This window comes from Martes martes, assembly GCF_963455335.1.
Source record: "Martes martes genome assembly, contig: SUPER_18_unloc_1, whole genome shotgun sequence".
Classification (NCBI taxonomy): Eukaryota; Metazoa; Chordata; class Mammalia; order Carnivora; family Mustelidae; genus Martes; species Martes martes.
Genome location: NW_027666704.1, coordinates 2120222 through 2133892, shown reverse-complemented (window position 1 = coordinate 2133892; position 13671 = coordinate 2120222). Strand labels below are relative to the sequence as shown.

Below are 13671 nucleotides of genomic sequence, written 5' to 3'. Positions count from 1 at the left end.
TAGGTAATATATTGTTCAATGCCAAGGACCAAAGAACACACTATCTGAGTGTGAATCCCACCTAGGCTTGCCACTGGCTAGCAGTTTCTTTATCTTTAAAGAGTGGGTGATATTTATACTTATCTCTTATAATTACCTTGAAGATGAAGATTGAGACCTGTAAGCTGTTAGGACATGGCCTGGCATGTATTAAACACTCAAATGTTATCTACTTTTGTCATTTGGAGAAAGCATTTTGGAGGGTTTTGAGTCCCATATAGATTTTGAGGTGCTGTTTTTATTCTTGCTGTAGTATGAGGAGCATGGTTGCTGAACTCTGGGGTATCCTCAGAGCAATGGCACCAATGATGACATCAGTCCTCATTTATGGAGGGTTTACCACGTGGCACATATTCTACCCACACTAGCTCCCTGGTGGGGCCTCCTAGCCTTCCGAGGCCTGCCTCCCTGGGCAGACCCTGTGCTGTCTTTTCTAGTCCATGGTAGGGGGGTGATTTAGGTCCTCGAAACTACAAGGTTGGGGACCGGGATATGTCGTGGAGGGATCACGATCTTGAGTTTGCTGGATCTTCCCATCAGCTCCTCTTGTCGGTTTCAGAACAACTCCATTGCTGACGAGTATGCGGTAGACATCGTGGGGAAACTGCTCTGCCACTTGCCAGCTGCTGTCCTCCACCAAGGGGTCTCTGCCCGAGCCTGGGCCACAGCCCTGCACGGGCTCAGAGACTGCCCAGAGCTCAGCCCCGAGCAGAAGGCTGCAGTGAGGCTCAGGCTCCTGGAACAGTGCGGGTAAGGAGGGGCCAGAGCCCGGCCTCCAGGGTTGGGGGGGCAGAGGGCTGGCCAAGGGGCATTTAACCCTGCTGCTCCTGCCTTCCAAACAGAGCGAGTCTCTAGCTTAGGACAAGGTTAGCCGTTTACATTTATTCTAGAAATGTGACCTTTCTTTTTTTGGGCCTCAGATGCCCTGTAAAGTGAGAACAACAGTAGCTTCTCTGCAGACCTCACGTGGTTGTCACCAATACATCTCGGTATATTTAAGGGCAGGAATTTTGAAAAGACGGCACTTTACAAATGCAAGGAGCTGGCATCCTTATTCTTGTGAAATAACAACAACAGCAACAGTAATAATAATACAATAATCAAAGCACTGTCAGCTCTGGGTCCGTGGGAGCTCTGGGCGGTGTGTTGGGGGGGGCGCGGACACAGAACTGTTCTTTCTCATGTAGAGTCTTTTGAAGTTGGGGCAGGTATTTGAGTGGGACCTAGCCATCAGTCAGTGGTTCAACAACAAACGTTTCTGGAGTAATTACTGTGTCCCAGGCACATGAGACGTGGACTTGGGAAGCCGACTCCTTGGGTTAACATTTTGTGTGCATCCTCTATTGTCTCCGTGACCTGGGAAAAGCTACTTAATCTTTTTGTGCTTTAATTTCTAACATCTGTCGAATGGGGACAGTAATGGAAGAGGAAGGACAGGCTGTGATGTAAGTAACAGAAATTCAACAACTCAAGCTAAAAAAGAAGTGGGAATTTACTGAGATCAGAAACAGAACATAATGGAAGACTCCAGGGCATACTTCAGGCCTGACCAGATCCCGAGGCTCAAGTGATATTGTCGGGAGTATGTTCCTCCCAGCCCTCAGCTCTGTGCTCCTTGGTGGGGCCTCTGTTCTCTCCACGTGGTAATGGGAATGGCTTCCAATATTCCCTTTACTGCTAGAGAAACCAGGAGAAAGAGGGCTTCTCTAGTGGTTCCAACAAAATTCCCAATGATGACTTGGCATCCTGCCTGTGCTAGCCTGGGTCTCGTGTCTATTTTCTAGGTCAGGAAAGTGGGACTGGTCCAGGTATGATGTCGGTTTGTTCCTGCATGAAAAGGATGCTGCGAGACAGGGACAAGAACACAGTGTTTCATTTGACTGCTTATCCTCTCCTCCTAGACTTCCCCAGAACTGGACCGCTGAGACGGCAAAGGACTTGGGACCCTTTCTAATGCTTTTTTCAGAAGACGAATTAAGCTCCGTTGCCACAAAGGTACTTTTGTGTTCCATCCTTGGAAGGCGGAAGGGATTTGAAGGGGCAGAGAAAGTGTGGTCAGTTGTAACTGACCACTGGGTTTACTGTCTGCTTTCTGGAACCTTCCTCCCCGCCTCAGTGGGCTCAGGCGTTTCCAGCTCTGCTCCGGGATGCCCAGGGTTTGGGAAAAGTGAGTAAGGCAGCAGCAAAACCAACTCTGGGCTTTTCACATGGCCTTCGGGGCATCTGTGCCCAGACTAGATGCTGTAGGTCAACGACAGACCCTGCTGTCCGCATGCTTCCCACATGCAGGCCGTGTTTGCAGGCTTACACACAGCACTGCCATAAACACACGCACATGTATGTCCAGTGTGTGCAATCACATTTCATCCGAAACCAAATCCTTATGGAGCACTGCCTTTGGGCACACACTTTGTCTGGAGCAACTCTCCAAAGGTTAGACAGCGTAGGCCAAGAGCTGTGCTAAACAGGCACCCATTTGTCATCTGTTTGCTGTATAACGAAGCCGCGCAATCTCGTTGGCGTGCAACAATAAGCATTTACTTCTTGCAGACTGGTCTGTGGGTCACCGGGACCGCTCTGCTTCCAGAGTGGGCTTCTGGGGCTCAGGCTTCCTGGAGCTTGTTCTTCTCACCATGAAGGTCTGAAACTCTAGAAGAGGGAGCCCCAACGTGCAGGTGCCATTTTCTTGAAGGCTTCCGGGAGACACCATACTATCATTTTCCATTGGCCAAAGCAAGTCACATGACCGAGCTCAGCCTCCGGGGGCGGAAGTAGTCTCCTTCCTGCGGAAGTGGAGGGCAGGGAGGGAGTGTTTGCTGGGCGAGACTCAGATGCACCGCAAGGCACATCCCCACACTCTCATCCCTGTACGTGTGTGTGCAAGGTGTACGTTGTCATACGTGCTCAGCAGAACCAGAATACACCGCGTGTCACCCACGTTCACACCCGGCACGTATTCCAGTGTCCAGGCGTGGCCAAATCGTCTTCTAGGGTGTCCAGACGTACAGTCATAAGCAGCAGATGCTTATATATCGTATACTTATCTAATCTTCTGAAATCAATTTTTGAATTTGAAAAAGTTTTATCTCAGTATGGTTAAATCTCAGAAACACAGTGCAGGGTTAAAAAAGGTAAGTTGCAAAAGCCTACGTATGGTAGGATATGAAATAAACAAACAAATCTTAGATTTTTTTTTCACTATGAAAATGCTATAATGGTAGTGGGTTTTTTTTTCCCCCCCACCATGAAAATAGTCTTACTAATTTTAAGTAAATGCAAAAACAATTCTAGATGTAAGTCAGGTTTAGAAGTGCATGAGAATGGTTAATGCCAAATTCAGGGTGCTGGTTACTTCAGGGGAAGTAAGACCAAAGAGGGAGGGAAGGACCTATCGATTATATTTGTGATGTCTTATTTCTTAAGTTAGGTTGTGGGTACATGGGTGTTGTGTTGTATTAGTCTCTCTACTTTTTTTTCAATGACTGACATCTTTAATAAGACAAGTAATACATGTTCCTGGTTAAGAAATTTCAACTATACCAGAAGTTATAGGATGACAGACTGTGCCCCCCTCTGCCTCCCACTTCTGGGACCCCAGCTTGTCTCCCCAGAGGTGATCACTTCCCAGATTCTGCTCCTTCCTTTCAGAAAAATCCTCTTCCTGCTTATATATGTTTTTTTCCTTAAAAAAGTGGGTGGGTTGAGCCTCTGCCTTCGGCTCGGGTCATGATCTTAGGGTCCTGGGATCAAGCCCTGCATCGGGCTCCCTGCTCAGTGGGGAGCCTGCTTCCCGCCACCCCAGCCTGCCTCTCCGCCTACTTGTGATCTCTGTCTGTCAAATAAATAAATAAATAAAATCTTTAAAAAAAATACAGAATGGAAAATACCATTCACTCTCCTGTGCATTTTCCTTTTTTTTTTTTTAAGATTTTATTTATTTATTTGACAGACAGAGATCACAAGTAGGCAGAGAGAGAGGAGGCAACAGGCTCCCCGCTGAGCAGAGAGCCCAATCTGGGGCTCCATCCCAGGACCCTGGGATCATGACCTGAGCCAAAGGCAGAGGCTTTAACCTGCTGAGCCACCCAGGGACCCCAGGTTTAGTGAAAATTTAAAAACAGACCAAAATGGGGTAGGCTCCCCTGCATTTCTGATAGATCTTACCAGGTTGCTCCGGTAACTGCACCATTTAATAGTTTCACAGAAGAGCAAGCGTGCACATTTACTGCACTTTGCTCAGCATTAAGCCTTATCACTTCATCTTATTTTTAGGCGTTATCACTTTCTTTTATTTTTGGTTATCGGATGGGTGAAAAACAATAAGTACTTGAGCTATCGAACGTTTATTGGATTGCTAATGGGGTTAAGAATTATTTTGGATGGTTCTTTGTAGAGACCGAATTAGTTGGGCTCAGGGATAAATTTAAAGAAGAAGCTGCTATTGAAGAAACACAACCCCTGAGGGACTAAGTAGTATCACAGTGTAAATCTGTGTTTAATGTACTATAATTATTATGTGTTCCTCCTCCTCCCTCTTCTTTCCTGCACAGTTTCCTGATATCCTTCAGCAGACAGCGTCCAAGACAGCAGGGACCTTGCCCCCGCAAGGATTCCTCCGGGCTGTCTTTGAATCTGTCCGGAACAGCAGGGAGAAGAGCCCCAGCTCTGCCCCCAGCCCCGGTGAGTGTTTCCGGGGTGTCTCAGCTGGAGCCATGGCGGTGGTCTTTGGCCGAGTCCCTGACATCCAGAGGGCTCCTTTGTCCAGGGAACTGGATGCAAAGTTGGCAGAGCAGCAGCATGGCAGAAAGCCACAGGCCAAAGAATGACCCCTGTAGTAAAGCAATTTGGAAACCATCTTGGGCTCCTTACCCAGGCCAGTCAGTTAAATGGTGATCACGTGGCAACAAACATTTCAAAAGAATTGACTTAAAGGGTGTAGCTGGCTGAGTGACAGTGTTTTGCAGGGCTGGGGCCAGGCTGTGAAGCCTGGATCTGTTGCTTACTGGCCGTGGGACTTTGGGTAAGCCCTTTAACCTCTCTTTGCTTCGGTGTTCATCCTCCCTGTAAGATGGGAAGAATGAGAGTCCCTACCTCCTTAGGTTGTCATGGGGGTTAGTGGACTAGAACCTGTCAGGCTGTTCACAATAGTACCCGGGCAATGTAGGAAATGCTCCAGAGGTGTTCGCTGTTTTTATGACTTTCATGGACCCACTGAGCACAGACCTGTGCCGAGCAGGCAGGGACAAGGTTAATCAGACCCAATAATAATTGTAAGACTAATAGCTGGCAGTCAGTGCTTGCTTTCTGTCCTGCCAAAATGACTATTGAGTACTGAGTGTGTGGACAAAACAAAAATCCCTGTGCTCGCAGAGGACAAGGGGCTGGGACGTGGGGGCGGGCGCCCAGCAGTAAATCACACACACAGTAAAAGATGTAGTATTTTGGTGGGATGATAAGTGCCAAGAAGGAAAATAAAGCCAGGCAAGGAGAGGGTCAGTGAGTGGGGGTGGGGGTGGGGAATTATAATTTGCAAAGAGAACTGTGGAGGTAGGTTTCACTGAGAAGGGGACATTGCAGGAAAGCCCCAGGGAGCGTGGGGGCGGACTGGGTGGACACGAGGCGTCAGAGTCTTCCAGGCAAATGGAAATGTAACAGGACAGAAGGGAATGGGACGTGAGAGGCCAGTGTGGCTGGAGTGCCCGAGAGACAAGGCCATGTAGGGCCTTATAAAGGAGCCCGAAGGACCTTCTTTGTCTTTGTCTTTGGGTTGGGGTCTCACGGAGGCACCAAGCAAAGAAGTGTCATGGTCTGATTCATGTTGACCTTGGGTGGTTCTCTCTCCGTGCACCTCTGTCCTGGGCTTGCTCCCATTTTCTTGACAAGGGAAACTGAGGTTTAGAGAGATTAAGAGGCTTGGCCAAAGTCATGGAGTGAGCAGTGCAGCTCTGGGATTGGTACCCAGAGCTGGTGATGATCGCCACTAGCTCCTTCTGCCCTCACAGCCCAGCAGTGCACTCGTCACATGGCAGGCGTCCTGCTCTGTGCCTGTGGGTGTGCAGAAGGGAGACCCACCACATTCTGGGGAGGACACTCTGCCACGACTGCGTCGCTGGAGTTTTCTTTCGTGGTTCTGGGTACTCATTACTGCTGCGCTTGTAGTAATTAATGGCATAGCAGAATTACTGGTTGGTTTCGTTTTAGTTAATTTTTGTGTGTGTGTTGATTCATTCAACAAATACTTGCTAAACACCTACTGTGTGCCAGGCAGGGACCACAGCAGGAAAAGGCCAAGTACCTGCCGCACGGTATAACCATTTGGTTCCTCTCTAATTCTGTACTATCATTGGATCCTGTTTTCATTGGAAAGTCGGGGTGGAGTAGGGGAATCTAGGACGGTTGTGTCTTTTGTGGTAAAAATGCTTGAGGACCACATGTGGCGACCTGGGTTTGGTCTGCTTTCACCTCCTGGAGTCCAGTGAGTTGCCGCTGAGAGGCAGTGAGGAGGGAGTGGCCACAGGGCTTGGGCGAGGTCTGGCTCAGGGGTGCTGGTCATTCTGTGCACCTCAGGGGTGGACCGCTGCTAAGACAGGAGAGCCAGGATTGCTCTTTGGACGAGGAGCTGTGGGTTTTCTCCCAGTGGAGCAACAGGGGAGAAATATCTCATTCGTGTGTTGATGATGTTAACTGGTTTAACCACGCTGAGATTCAACTCGGTCAAAGACCGAAATGGATGGGTTTCTCCTGTCGCCAAGGAAAATGCAGCGGGCCCATTTCTCCTCTTTCCCAGAAAGTGGGAAGGCCATAGCCCCCACGATGCCAAATTGTTCTTCCTTCCCACATTTGAAGATTTTATTTATTTACTTGAGAGAGAGCATGACCGAGCGTGCGCGCGCACACACACACACGCACACACACACGCAGGTGTGGTAGAGAAACAGAGGGAGAGAGAGAAGCAGACTCCCTGTTGAGCAGGGAGCCCGATGGTTGTGGGACTCGATCCCAGGACCCCGGGATCATGACTCGAGCCAAAGGCAGACGCTTAACAGACTGACCCACTCAGGATTCCCACCCTTACCATACTCTTTATTTCCTCGTAATTCTGGAAGCCTTAACTTTGGGTAGCAAGTAAATGCTTGAGGTGGCAGCTGCTGGTAACATAACTAATGAAGATAGCTAACAAGTGTTGAGTGCTTACTGTATACCTGGCATTATTCTAAGTGCTTCATATATAATAATAATACATTTGAGCCTTCCAAAAATTTGATGAGATAATTTTATCCTCATTTTATTGACGAGGGAACTGAGGCAGAAAAGGGTTAAAGAGCTTTGGATTTGAATCTGAAACCAGAACTGTTCACCGCCAGCTCCCACTGTCATCCAGGCAATTTGGAGTCCCACTGTAGTGCTGCAGAGCTCCTACTATGAGATGTGGCTGTGCAAAAGCCTGGCATTTCCGTGATTTTGTTACCAGGTAATTAGCAAGAAGTGCCAGAAGTGGGATTCAAGCTGTCCCCTGCGTCCCTGCTCTCAGTGTCTATGCTATGCTGCCTCTCATGAGTAAATCCACCCAGACAAGGAGATTACTCATTTCAGTAAAGACTAACATTCCCTGAAGCTCTCTTCCCTCTGTTCCTCCCCATTCTTGAGGTTGCCATGGAGTCATGGCTCCTTCTTCTGGCGACATCTTAAAGTTGGCGGAAGCCAATGCCTGCTGGGCCCCCGCCGACCTGCTCTGCATGGAGGAATCCACGTTCGTCCAGAACGTGGAGCTTCTGGGGGCCGTCAGGGGTTTCAGGCCACCTCAGCTGATGACCCTGAAGGAGAAGGCTGTACAGGTAAAGCCCACCTCAGGGAGGGAGCATTCAGGGGAGGGAAAACCCCAGCACGACGGTCCCAGCACTTCTGTGCACAGAGCCCACCCCAGGGAGTCTTCACGGGCGCTGCTGTCCCGTCGTCGTTTCTCTCCATCAACTGGGTGTCATAGGTGTGTGCGCCACATCCAAGAAATTTCTAGTTCCTCCCTCTTGGGCTGTGGCCGAGAACAGAGATGTGTCTTGGCATCTCATGGGCACTCCGTAGAAGTTCTGTGGATGTTCTGGTGCCTCTGAATGAGACTGTTTCCAGGAATGGTGCCTTTTCTTTCTCCACTTGGAGAACCTCAATTGCTGCTTATATAGCAGGTTTTTTCAGAATCCTTTGGAAACGTGTCGAAAACAGTAGAAAGGAGTAAAAAGGGGACTACAAGTCTTTTTTCCATCTTTATAAAGTTCCCTTTGAGTGGCTTGTTTCAACCATTTGAATAGTTGTAGAGTATCTGGTTATCCTTGTGGGGTTAAGACAGTAAATTCCTTAAAATTATATTTTATAACTCATTTTTATATAAAGGGCCCAAGTTTATTGTAGAAAAGCTGGAAAACAATAAAGGAAATCTGTCATAATCTTCTACCCAGAGATAAGCACTGTTAAGATTTTGATAGATTCACCTGAATTTCCCCAAACCTCTGTGTATATGTATCAGATGTATTTCTGCATTTCATGTATACTCACACATATATGTTAGAAAAAAATAATGTCATGCCCACCCACTATTCGGTAACTTGTTGTCTACACCCAACAGTATAAATGCATATTTTTCCATATCAGAAATATAAATTTATATCAGCATTTTAAACAGTTGTATAATATTTCATTTTATGATTGGTACTTTTTTCTGGTCCTTGTTTATTGAGCAATTATTATTGAGCAAATTGGTAGACTTTTAGGTTGCTTATATATTTTTAATGCCTCAGGGTACCTATTTGTACATATTTTGGGGGGCATTTATCTCATTATTTACTTAGGCTAAATTCCCTGAGGTGGAATTCTGGGGTCAAGGCATATAAATATTTTAAAAACTATTGATACACATAACCAAATTCCCCTCCAAAAAGTATGTACCAATTTATATTCTCAACATTAGTAAATGAGGATATCCTTTACCCCATCTTTTCTTTTTTTTTTTTTTAAAGATTTTTATTCATTTATTTGACACAGAGAGAGATCACAAGTAGGCAGTGAGGCAGGCAGAGAGAGAGGAAGGGAAGCAGGCCCCCCGCTGAGCAGAGAGCCCGATGTGGGGCTCGATCCCAGGACCCTGAGATCATGACCTGAGCTGAAGGCAGAGGCTTTAACCCACTGAGCCACCCAGGCGCCCTACCCCATCTTTTCAACACCATAAATGATCATTCTTTTTATTCCTTGTCAATATGATCAGCTCACATGGTATTCTTTGATTGTTGATAATGTACAATTTAAAAAAAATTGACCAAGACTGAACTTTTTTCCATGTCTGTTTCTTCCTTTGTGAATTTCTTGTTCATATCTTTTTTCCTCAAAAACTAGTAAAGCTTTGTTTCTGTTCTTTCACCATGAACAGAAAACTAGAAAAAGCAAAAATGTTTTGTATTTACAAAGATAAAGGGTCTCTTTAGCCAGAAAAAATCAAAACCTCAAACTACAGTAAGGAGGATAAAGACATCTTCCCCCACACCCCTGATGTCATTGTCCTTGTCATCTTAGGTGAAACCTTAGTCCACTGGCCAGGGACCTTTTATGGGGCCAAATCAAGATGAGGGCCAAGAAATCAGACCAATAAAGTCCCATGATATAAAGTTGTTCTGTATGTGTGTTTTGTATGTATGTGTATATATATGTACATATATATGTATGTATGTATATACATATATGTATGTATATATTAAAGCTAATGCAGTTGTCTTTTTCTTATTGATTTATAAGAGAACTTTATATATTGAAGAGCTTTACCCTATGTCTGTTTGAAATACTATTAGTCATGGTCAGTCTAATCTGGATTTTTTTTTTTTTTCCACTGGAAGGTTTGGGACATGCCTTCTTACTGGAAAGAATACCATATCGCCTCGCTGGGGCGCATTGCTCTGGCTCTTAATGAGAGTGAGCTGGAGCAGCTGGATCTCAGTTCCATCGACACTGTGGCTTCCCTAAGCTGGCAGACAGAATGGACGCCAGGACAGGTGGGTAGATGCTGGTTGATCTTTTAAATATTCCATTTCTGTCTTAATTTTGCATGTATTTTCCTTTATATCCTTGAACATACAGTATTTAGAATAGCTGCTTTAAAATTTTTGCTGCAAATTCTCTCATCAGTTATTTCTGAGTCTGTTTCTGTGGACTAAGTTTTCTCTTAGTTATGGGTTATGTATTTTTATTTTATATGCAAGGCTGGTAAGTTTGACTGGTTAATGGACATTGTAAATTTTACATTTTTTTAAAAAAAGATTTTATTTATTTGACAGAGAGAGAGATCGCAAGTAGGCAGAGAGGCAGGCAGAGAGAGAGAGGAGGAAGCAGGCTCCCCGCTGAGCAGAGAGCCCGATGTGGGACTTGATCCCAGGACCCTGAGATTGTGACCTGAGCCGAAGGCAGAGGCTTAACCCACTGAGCCACCAGGCGCCCCTAAATTTTACATTTTTAAATGTTTGATTTAGTTGCACTCCTTTGATGGATATTGGGTTTTGTTCTGGCATTCATTCATTCATTCATTTATTCATTTGTATGTTTTTAAACTTTTTTTAAAAATTTAAATTCAACTAACTAGGGATGCCTGGGTGGCTCAGTTGGTTAAGTGTCTGCCTTCAGCTCAGGTCATGATCCCAGGGTTCTGGGATCCAGTCCCACATTGGTCTCCATGCTCAGTGGGGAACCTGCTTGCTTCTCCCTTTGCCTCTGCTCTCCCCCCACCCCTGCCAACGAATAAATAACTCTTTAAAAATAAATAAATAAATTCAATTAATTAACATATAATGTATTACTGGTTTCAGAGGTAGAGGTCAGTGATTCATCAGTCTTAATTTTTTTAAAAAAGATTTTATTTATTAATTTGACAGAGAGACAGAGAGCACAAGTAGGCAGACCAGCAGGCAGAGGGAGAGGGAGAAGCAGGCTCTCTTCCAAGCAGGGAGCCTGGTGCAGGGCTCGATCCCAGGACCCTGAGACCATGACCTGAGCTGAAGGCAGCTGTTTAACTGACTGAGCCGCCCAGGCACCACAGTGATTCATCAGTCTTATATAATAACCAGAGCTTATTACATCGCATCCCTCCTTAACGTCCATCACCCAATTACCCCAACCCTTCACCCCTTACCTCTAGCAACCCTGAGTGTGTTCCCTGTGATTAAGAATCTCTTGTGGTTTGTCTCCCTCTCTGATTTCATCTTGTTTTATTATTTCCTCCCTTCTGCTATGATCCTCTGTTTTGTTTTTTAGATTCCACATATCAGCAGATTATATGATAATTGTCTTTCTCTGATTGACTTATTTTGCTTAGCATAATACTCTCTAGTTCTACCCACATCATTGCGAACGGCAAGATTTCATTTTTTGATGGCTGTGTAATATCCCATTGTATATATACCACATCTTCTTCATCCGTTCATCTGTTGATGAATACCTGGGCTCTTTCCACAGTTTGGCTAATGGTGAACATTGTTACTGTAAACATTCGGGGGCAGGTGTCCCTGCGGATCATGGCTGGCATACATTTAAATTACTTTCAAATTAGTTTGATCCTTTTGAGGCTTCCTTTTTAAAAATTTATTTATTTATAGGCACCTGGGTGGCTCAGTGGGTTAAGCCTCTGCCTTCAGCTCAGGTCATGATCTCAGGGTCCTCGAATCGAGTCCTGCATCGGGCTTTCTGCTCAGCGGAGAGCCTGCTTCCCCCTCTCTCTGCCTGCCTCTCTGCCTACTTATGATTTCTCTCTCTGTGTGTCAAATAAATAAAATCTTTTAAAAATTTTATTTATTTATTAACATTTAAAAATATTTATTTGAGAGCAAGAGAGCAGAGCGAGTGAGAGAGAGAGAGAGAGAGAATGAGCAGGAGTGGAGGGGCAGAGGGAGGAGAAGGAGTTTCCCTGCTGAGCAGGGAGCCGGACATGGCGCTAGATTCCAGGAGCTTGGGATCATGACCTGAGCCAAAGGCAGATGCTTCACTGACTGAGCCACCCAGGTGGCCCAAGGCTTCCCTTTGAGCATTACTAGGGTGAGTCCAGAGTGACCCTTACTCTGTAGTTAACTTATCTCCATTATTCAGACATGATCCTTCTGGAGGCTCTGCCTAATGCTCTGTGTACTTCAGGACCCCTCTGTTCTGGCTGGTGGGCATATGATCTCTCTCCAACTCCATATGGGCTCTGAGAATTGTTCAGCCTATCGCTTTCTGATGTGCCTTCCTGATACTTAATGTGGATTTCACTCTTGGTCTGTGTGGAGAGGTCAGTGCTCAGCCAGAGGGGGAAAGACCTCTCTCTCTCTTCTGCCAAGTTTTCTCTTCTGATGTTCTCTCTCTCTGAAGTTTCTTATTCTCCAGTACTTTTCCCCACAGATTACAGGTGCCCTGGCCTCTCTGACCTTGGGTCTCTGTGTTCTCAGCTCAGCTGAACCCCTGGGTTTGTTTGGGTTCCCTTTCCTGCTCCCTGGCCTGAAAAGTGCTTCTGGGCAGGAAGCAAGGGCAATTTTCAGGTGCTCCTTATTTATGTTCCCACTTTCAGGATCATAGTCCTGTGTTCTCCATTGTCCAGTGTCTGAATACTGTTGTTTCATAGGTCTCGTTCCATGTTCTCATTGCTTAGGAGGTTGGTTTCTGTGTCAGTTGATCCTTCCTGCGTTAAAGAAGTTCTTTCCAGAATTTAATTGTTTCAACTGGGAGGGACGTTAACCTGCCGTATTGCTAGAAAGGGGAGTCTTGGCTGCTCCATGGTGTCTTCCCGGTCAGGCAGCCCTCCCTCGGTGGTCATTTTCAACACTGGCTTTACATTTTATCTAATTAGCATTCTCATAAAAATAAAAAGTGCCCCTCTTGCATGTATTTTTGAAAAAGTCTCAGCATTGACTCCATTCATGCCATTACCCACTCCGAGCAGTCACTGTGGTCAGGAGTAGAATATGTCGGCTGGCCAGGCGTGCATCAGGGAGTGGGGTCCATCTCAGCATGACCCTATGAACTGACAGTGGGGAATTGGGAGGTTGGGAGGCTGCTTAAGGCCCCCAAAGACATCCGTGCCCCAATCCCTGCGAGCTTCGAAGATGTTCCCTTATGCGGCAAAGGGATTTTACAGATCTGATTAATGGAAGCCTCTTGAGATGGGACGGTTCTCTTGATGAGTCCAGTGTAATCACAGGGGTCCTCAGGAGAAGGAGACCGGTGGCCATGTGACAAGAGAAGCAGAAGGACACTGAGAAATACTTGAAGGCACTAGGCTGCTGATTCTGAAGATGGAAGATGTGGCCACAGGCAGACTCTGGAAGCTAGAAAAAGCGAGGAAATAAATTCTCTCTAGAGCCTCCAGAAGGAGCTCACCCTGCCGATCCATTTTAGGACTCAGGACCTTCTAAAACTGTAAGGGAATAAATCTGTGTTGTGTTAAGCCACTGAATTTATGGTGGTTTAATTTGTCACAGCAGCAAGGGGAAACAAATACAGGGCAGTTCACCCAAGGAAAAGCATGGTGTTCTCAAACAACGGCAGGACGGGTGCTGGGCAGGCAAAACCAATGCCTGTCCCCTGGTCACATGAGATTTTCAAAGTCGGGATTGCCATGTCCCATAACTCTGA

At 46.1% G+C, this 13671-nt stretch overlaps 1 protein-coding gene across 1 annotated transcript in view; it reads left to right on the top strand.

Moving 5' to 3' along the window:
- Positions 1 to 13671, top strand: part of OTOA (otoancorin) — a gene marked incomplete at its 5' end in the record, with an annotated part of 61587 nt that overhangs the window by 35889 nt on the left and 12027 nt on the right. The window contains 5 exons of the mRNA XM_080831713.1: positions 599 to 789; positions 1941 to 2034; positions 4590 to 4719; positions 7687 to 7874; positions 9915 to 10070. Coding sequence (XP_080687839.1) covers positions 599 to 789; positions 1941 to 2034; positions 4590 to 4719; positions 7687 to 7874; positions 9915 to 10070 — 759 coding nt within the window. The remainder of the gene's footprint in view (positions 1 to 598; positions 790 to 1940; positions 2035 to 4589; positions 4720 to 7686; positions 7875 to 9914; positions 10071 to 13671) is intronic.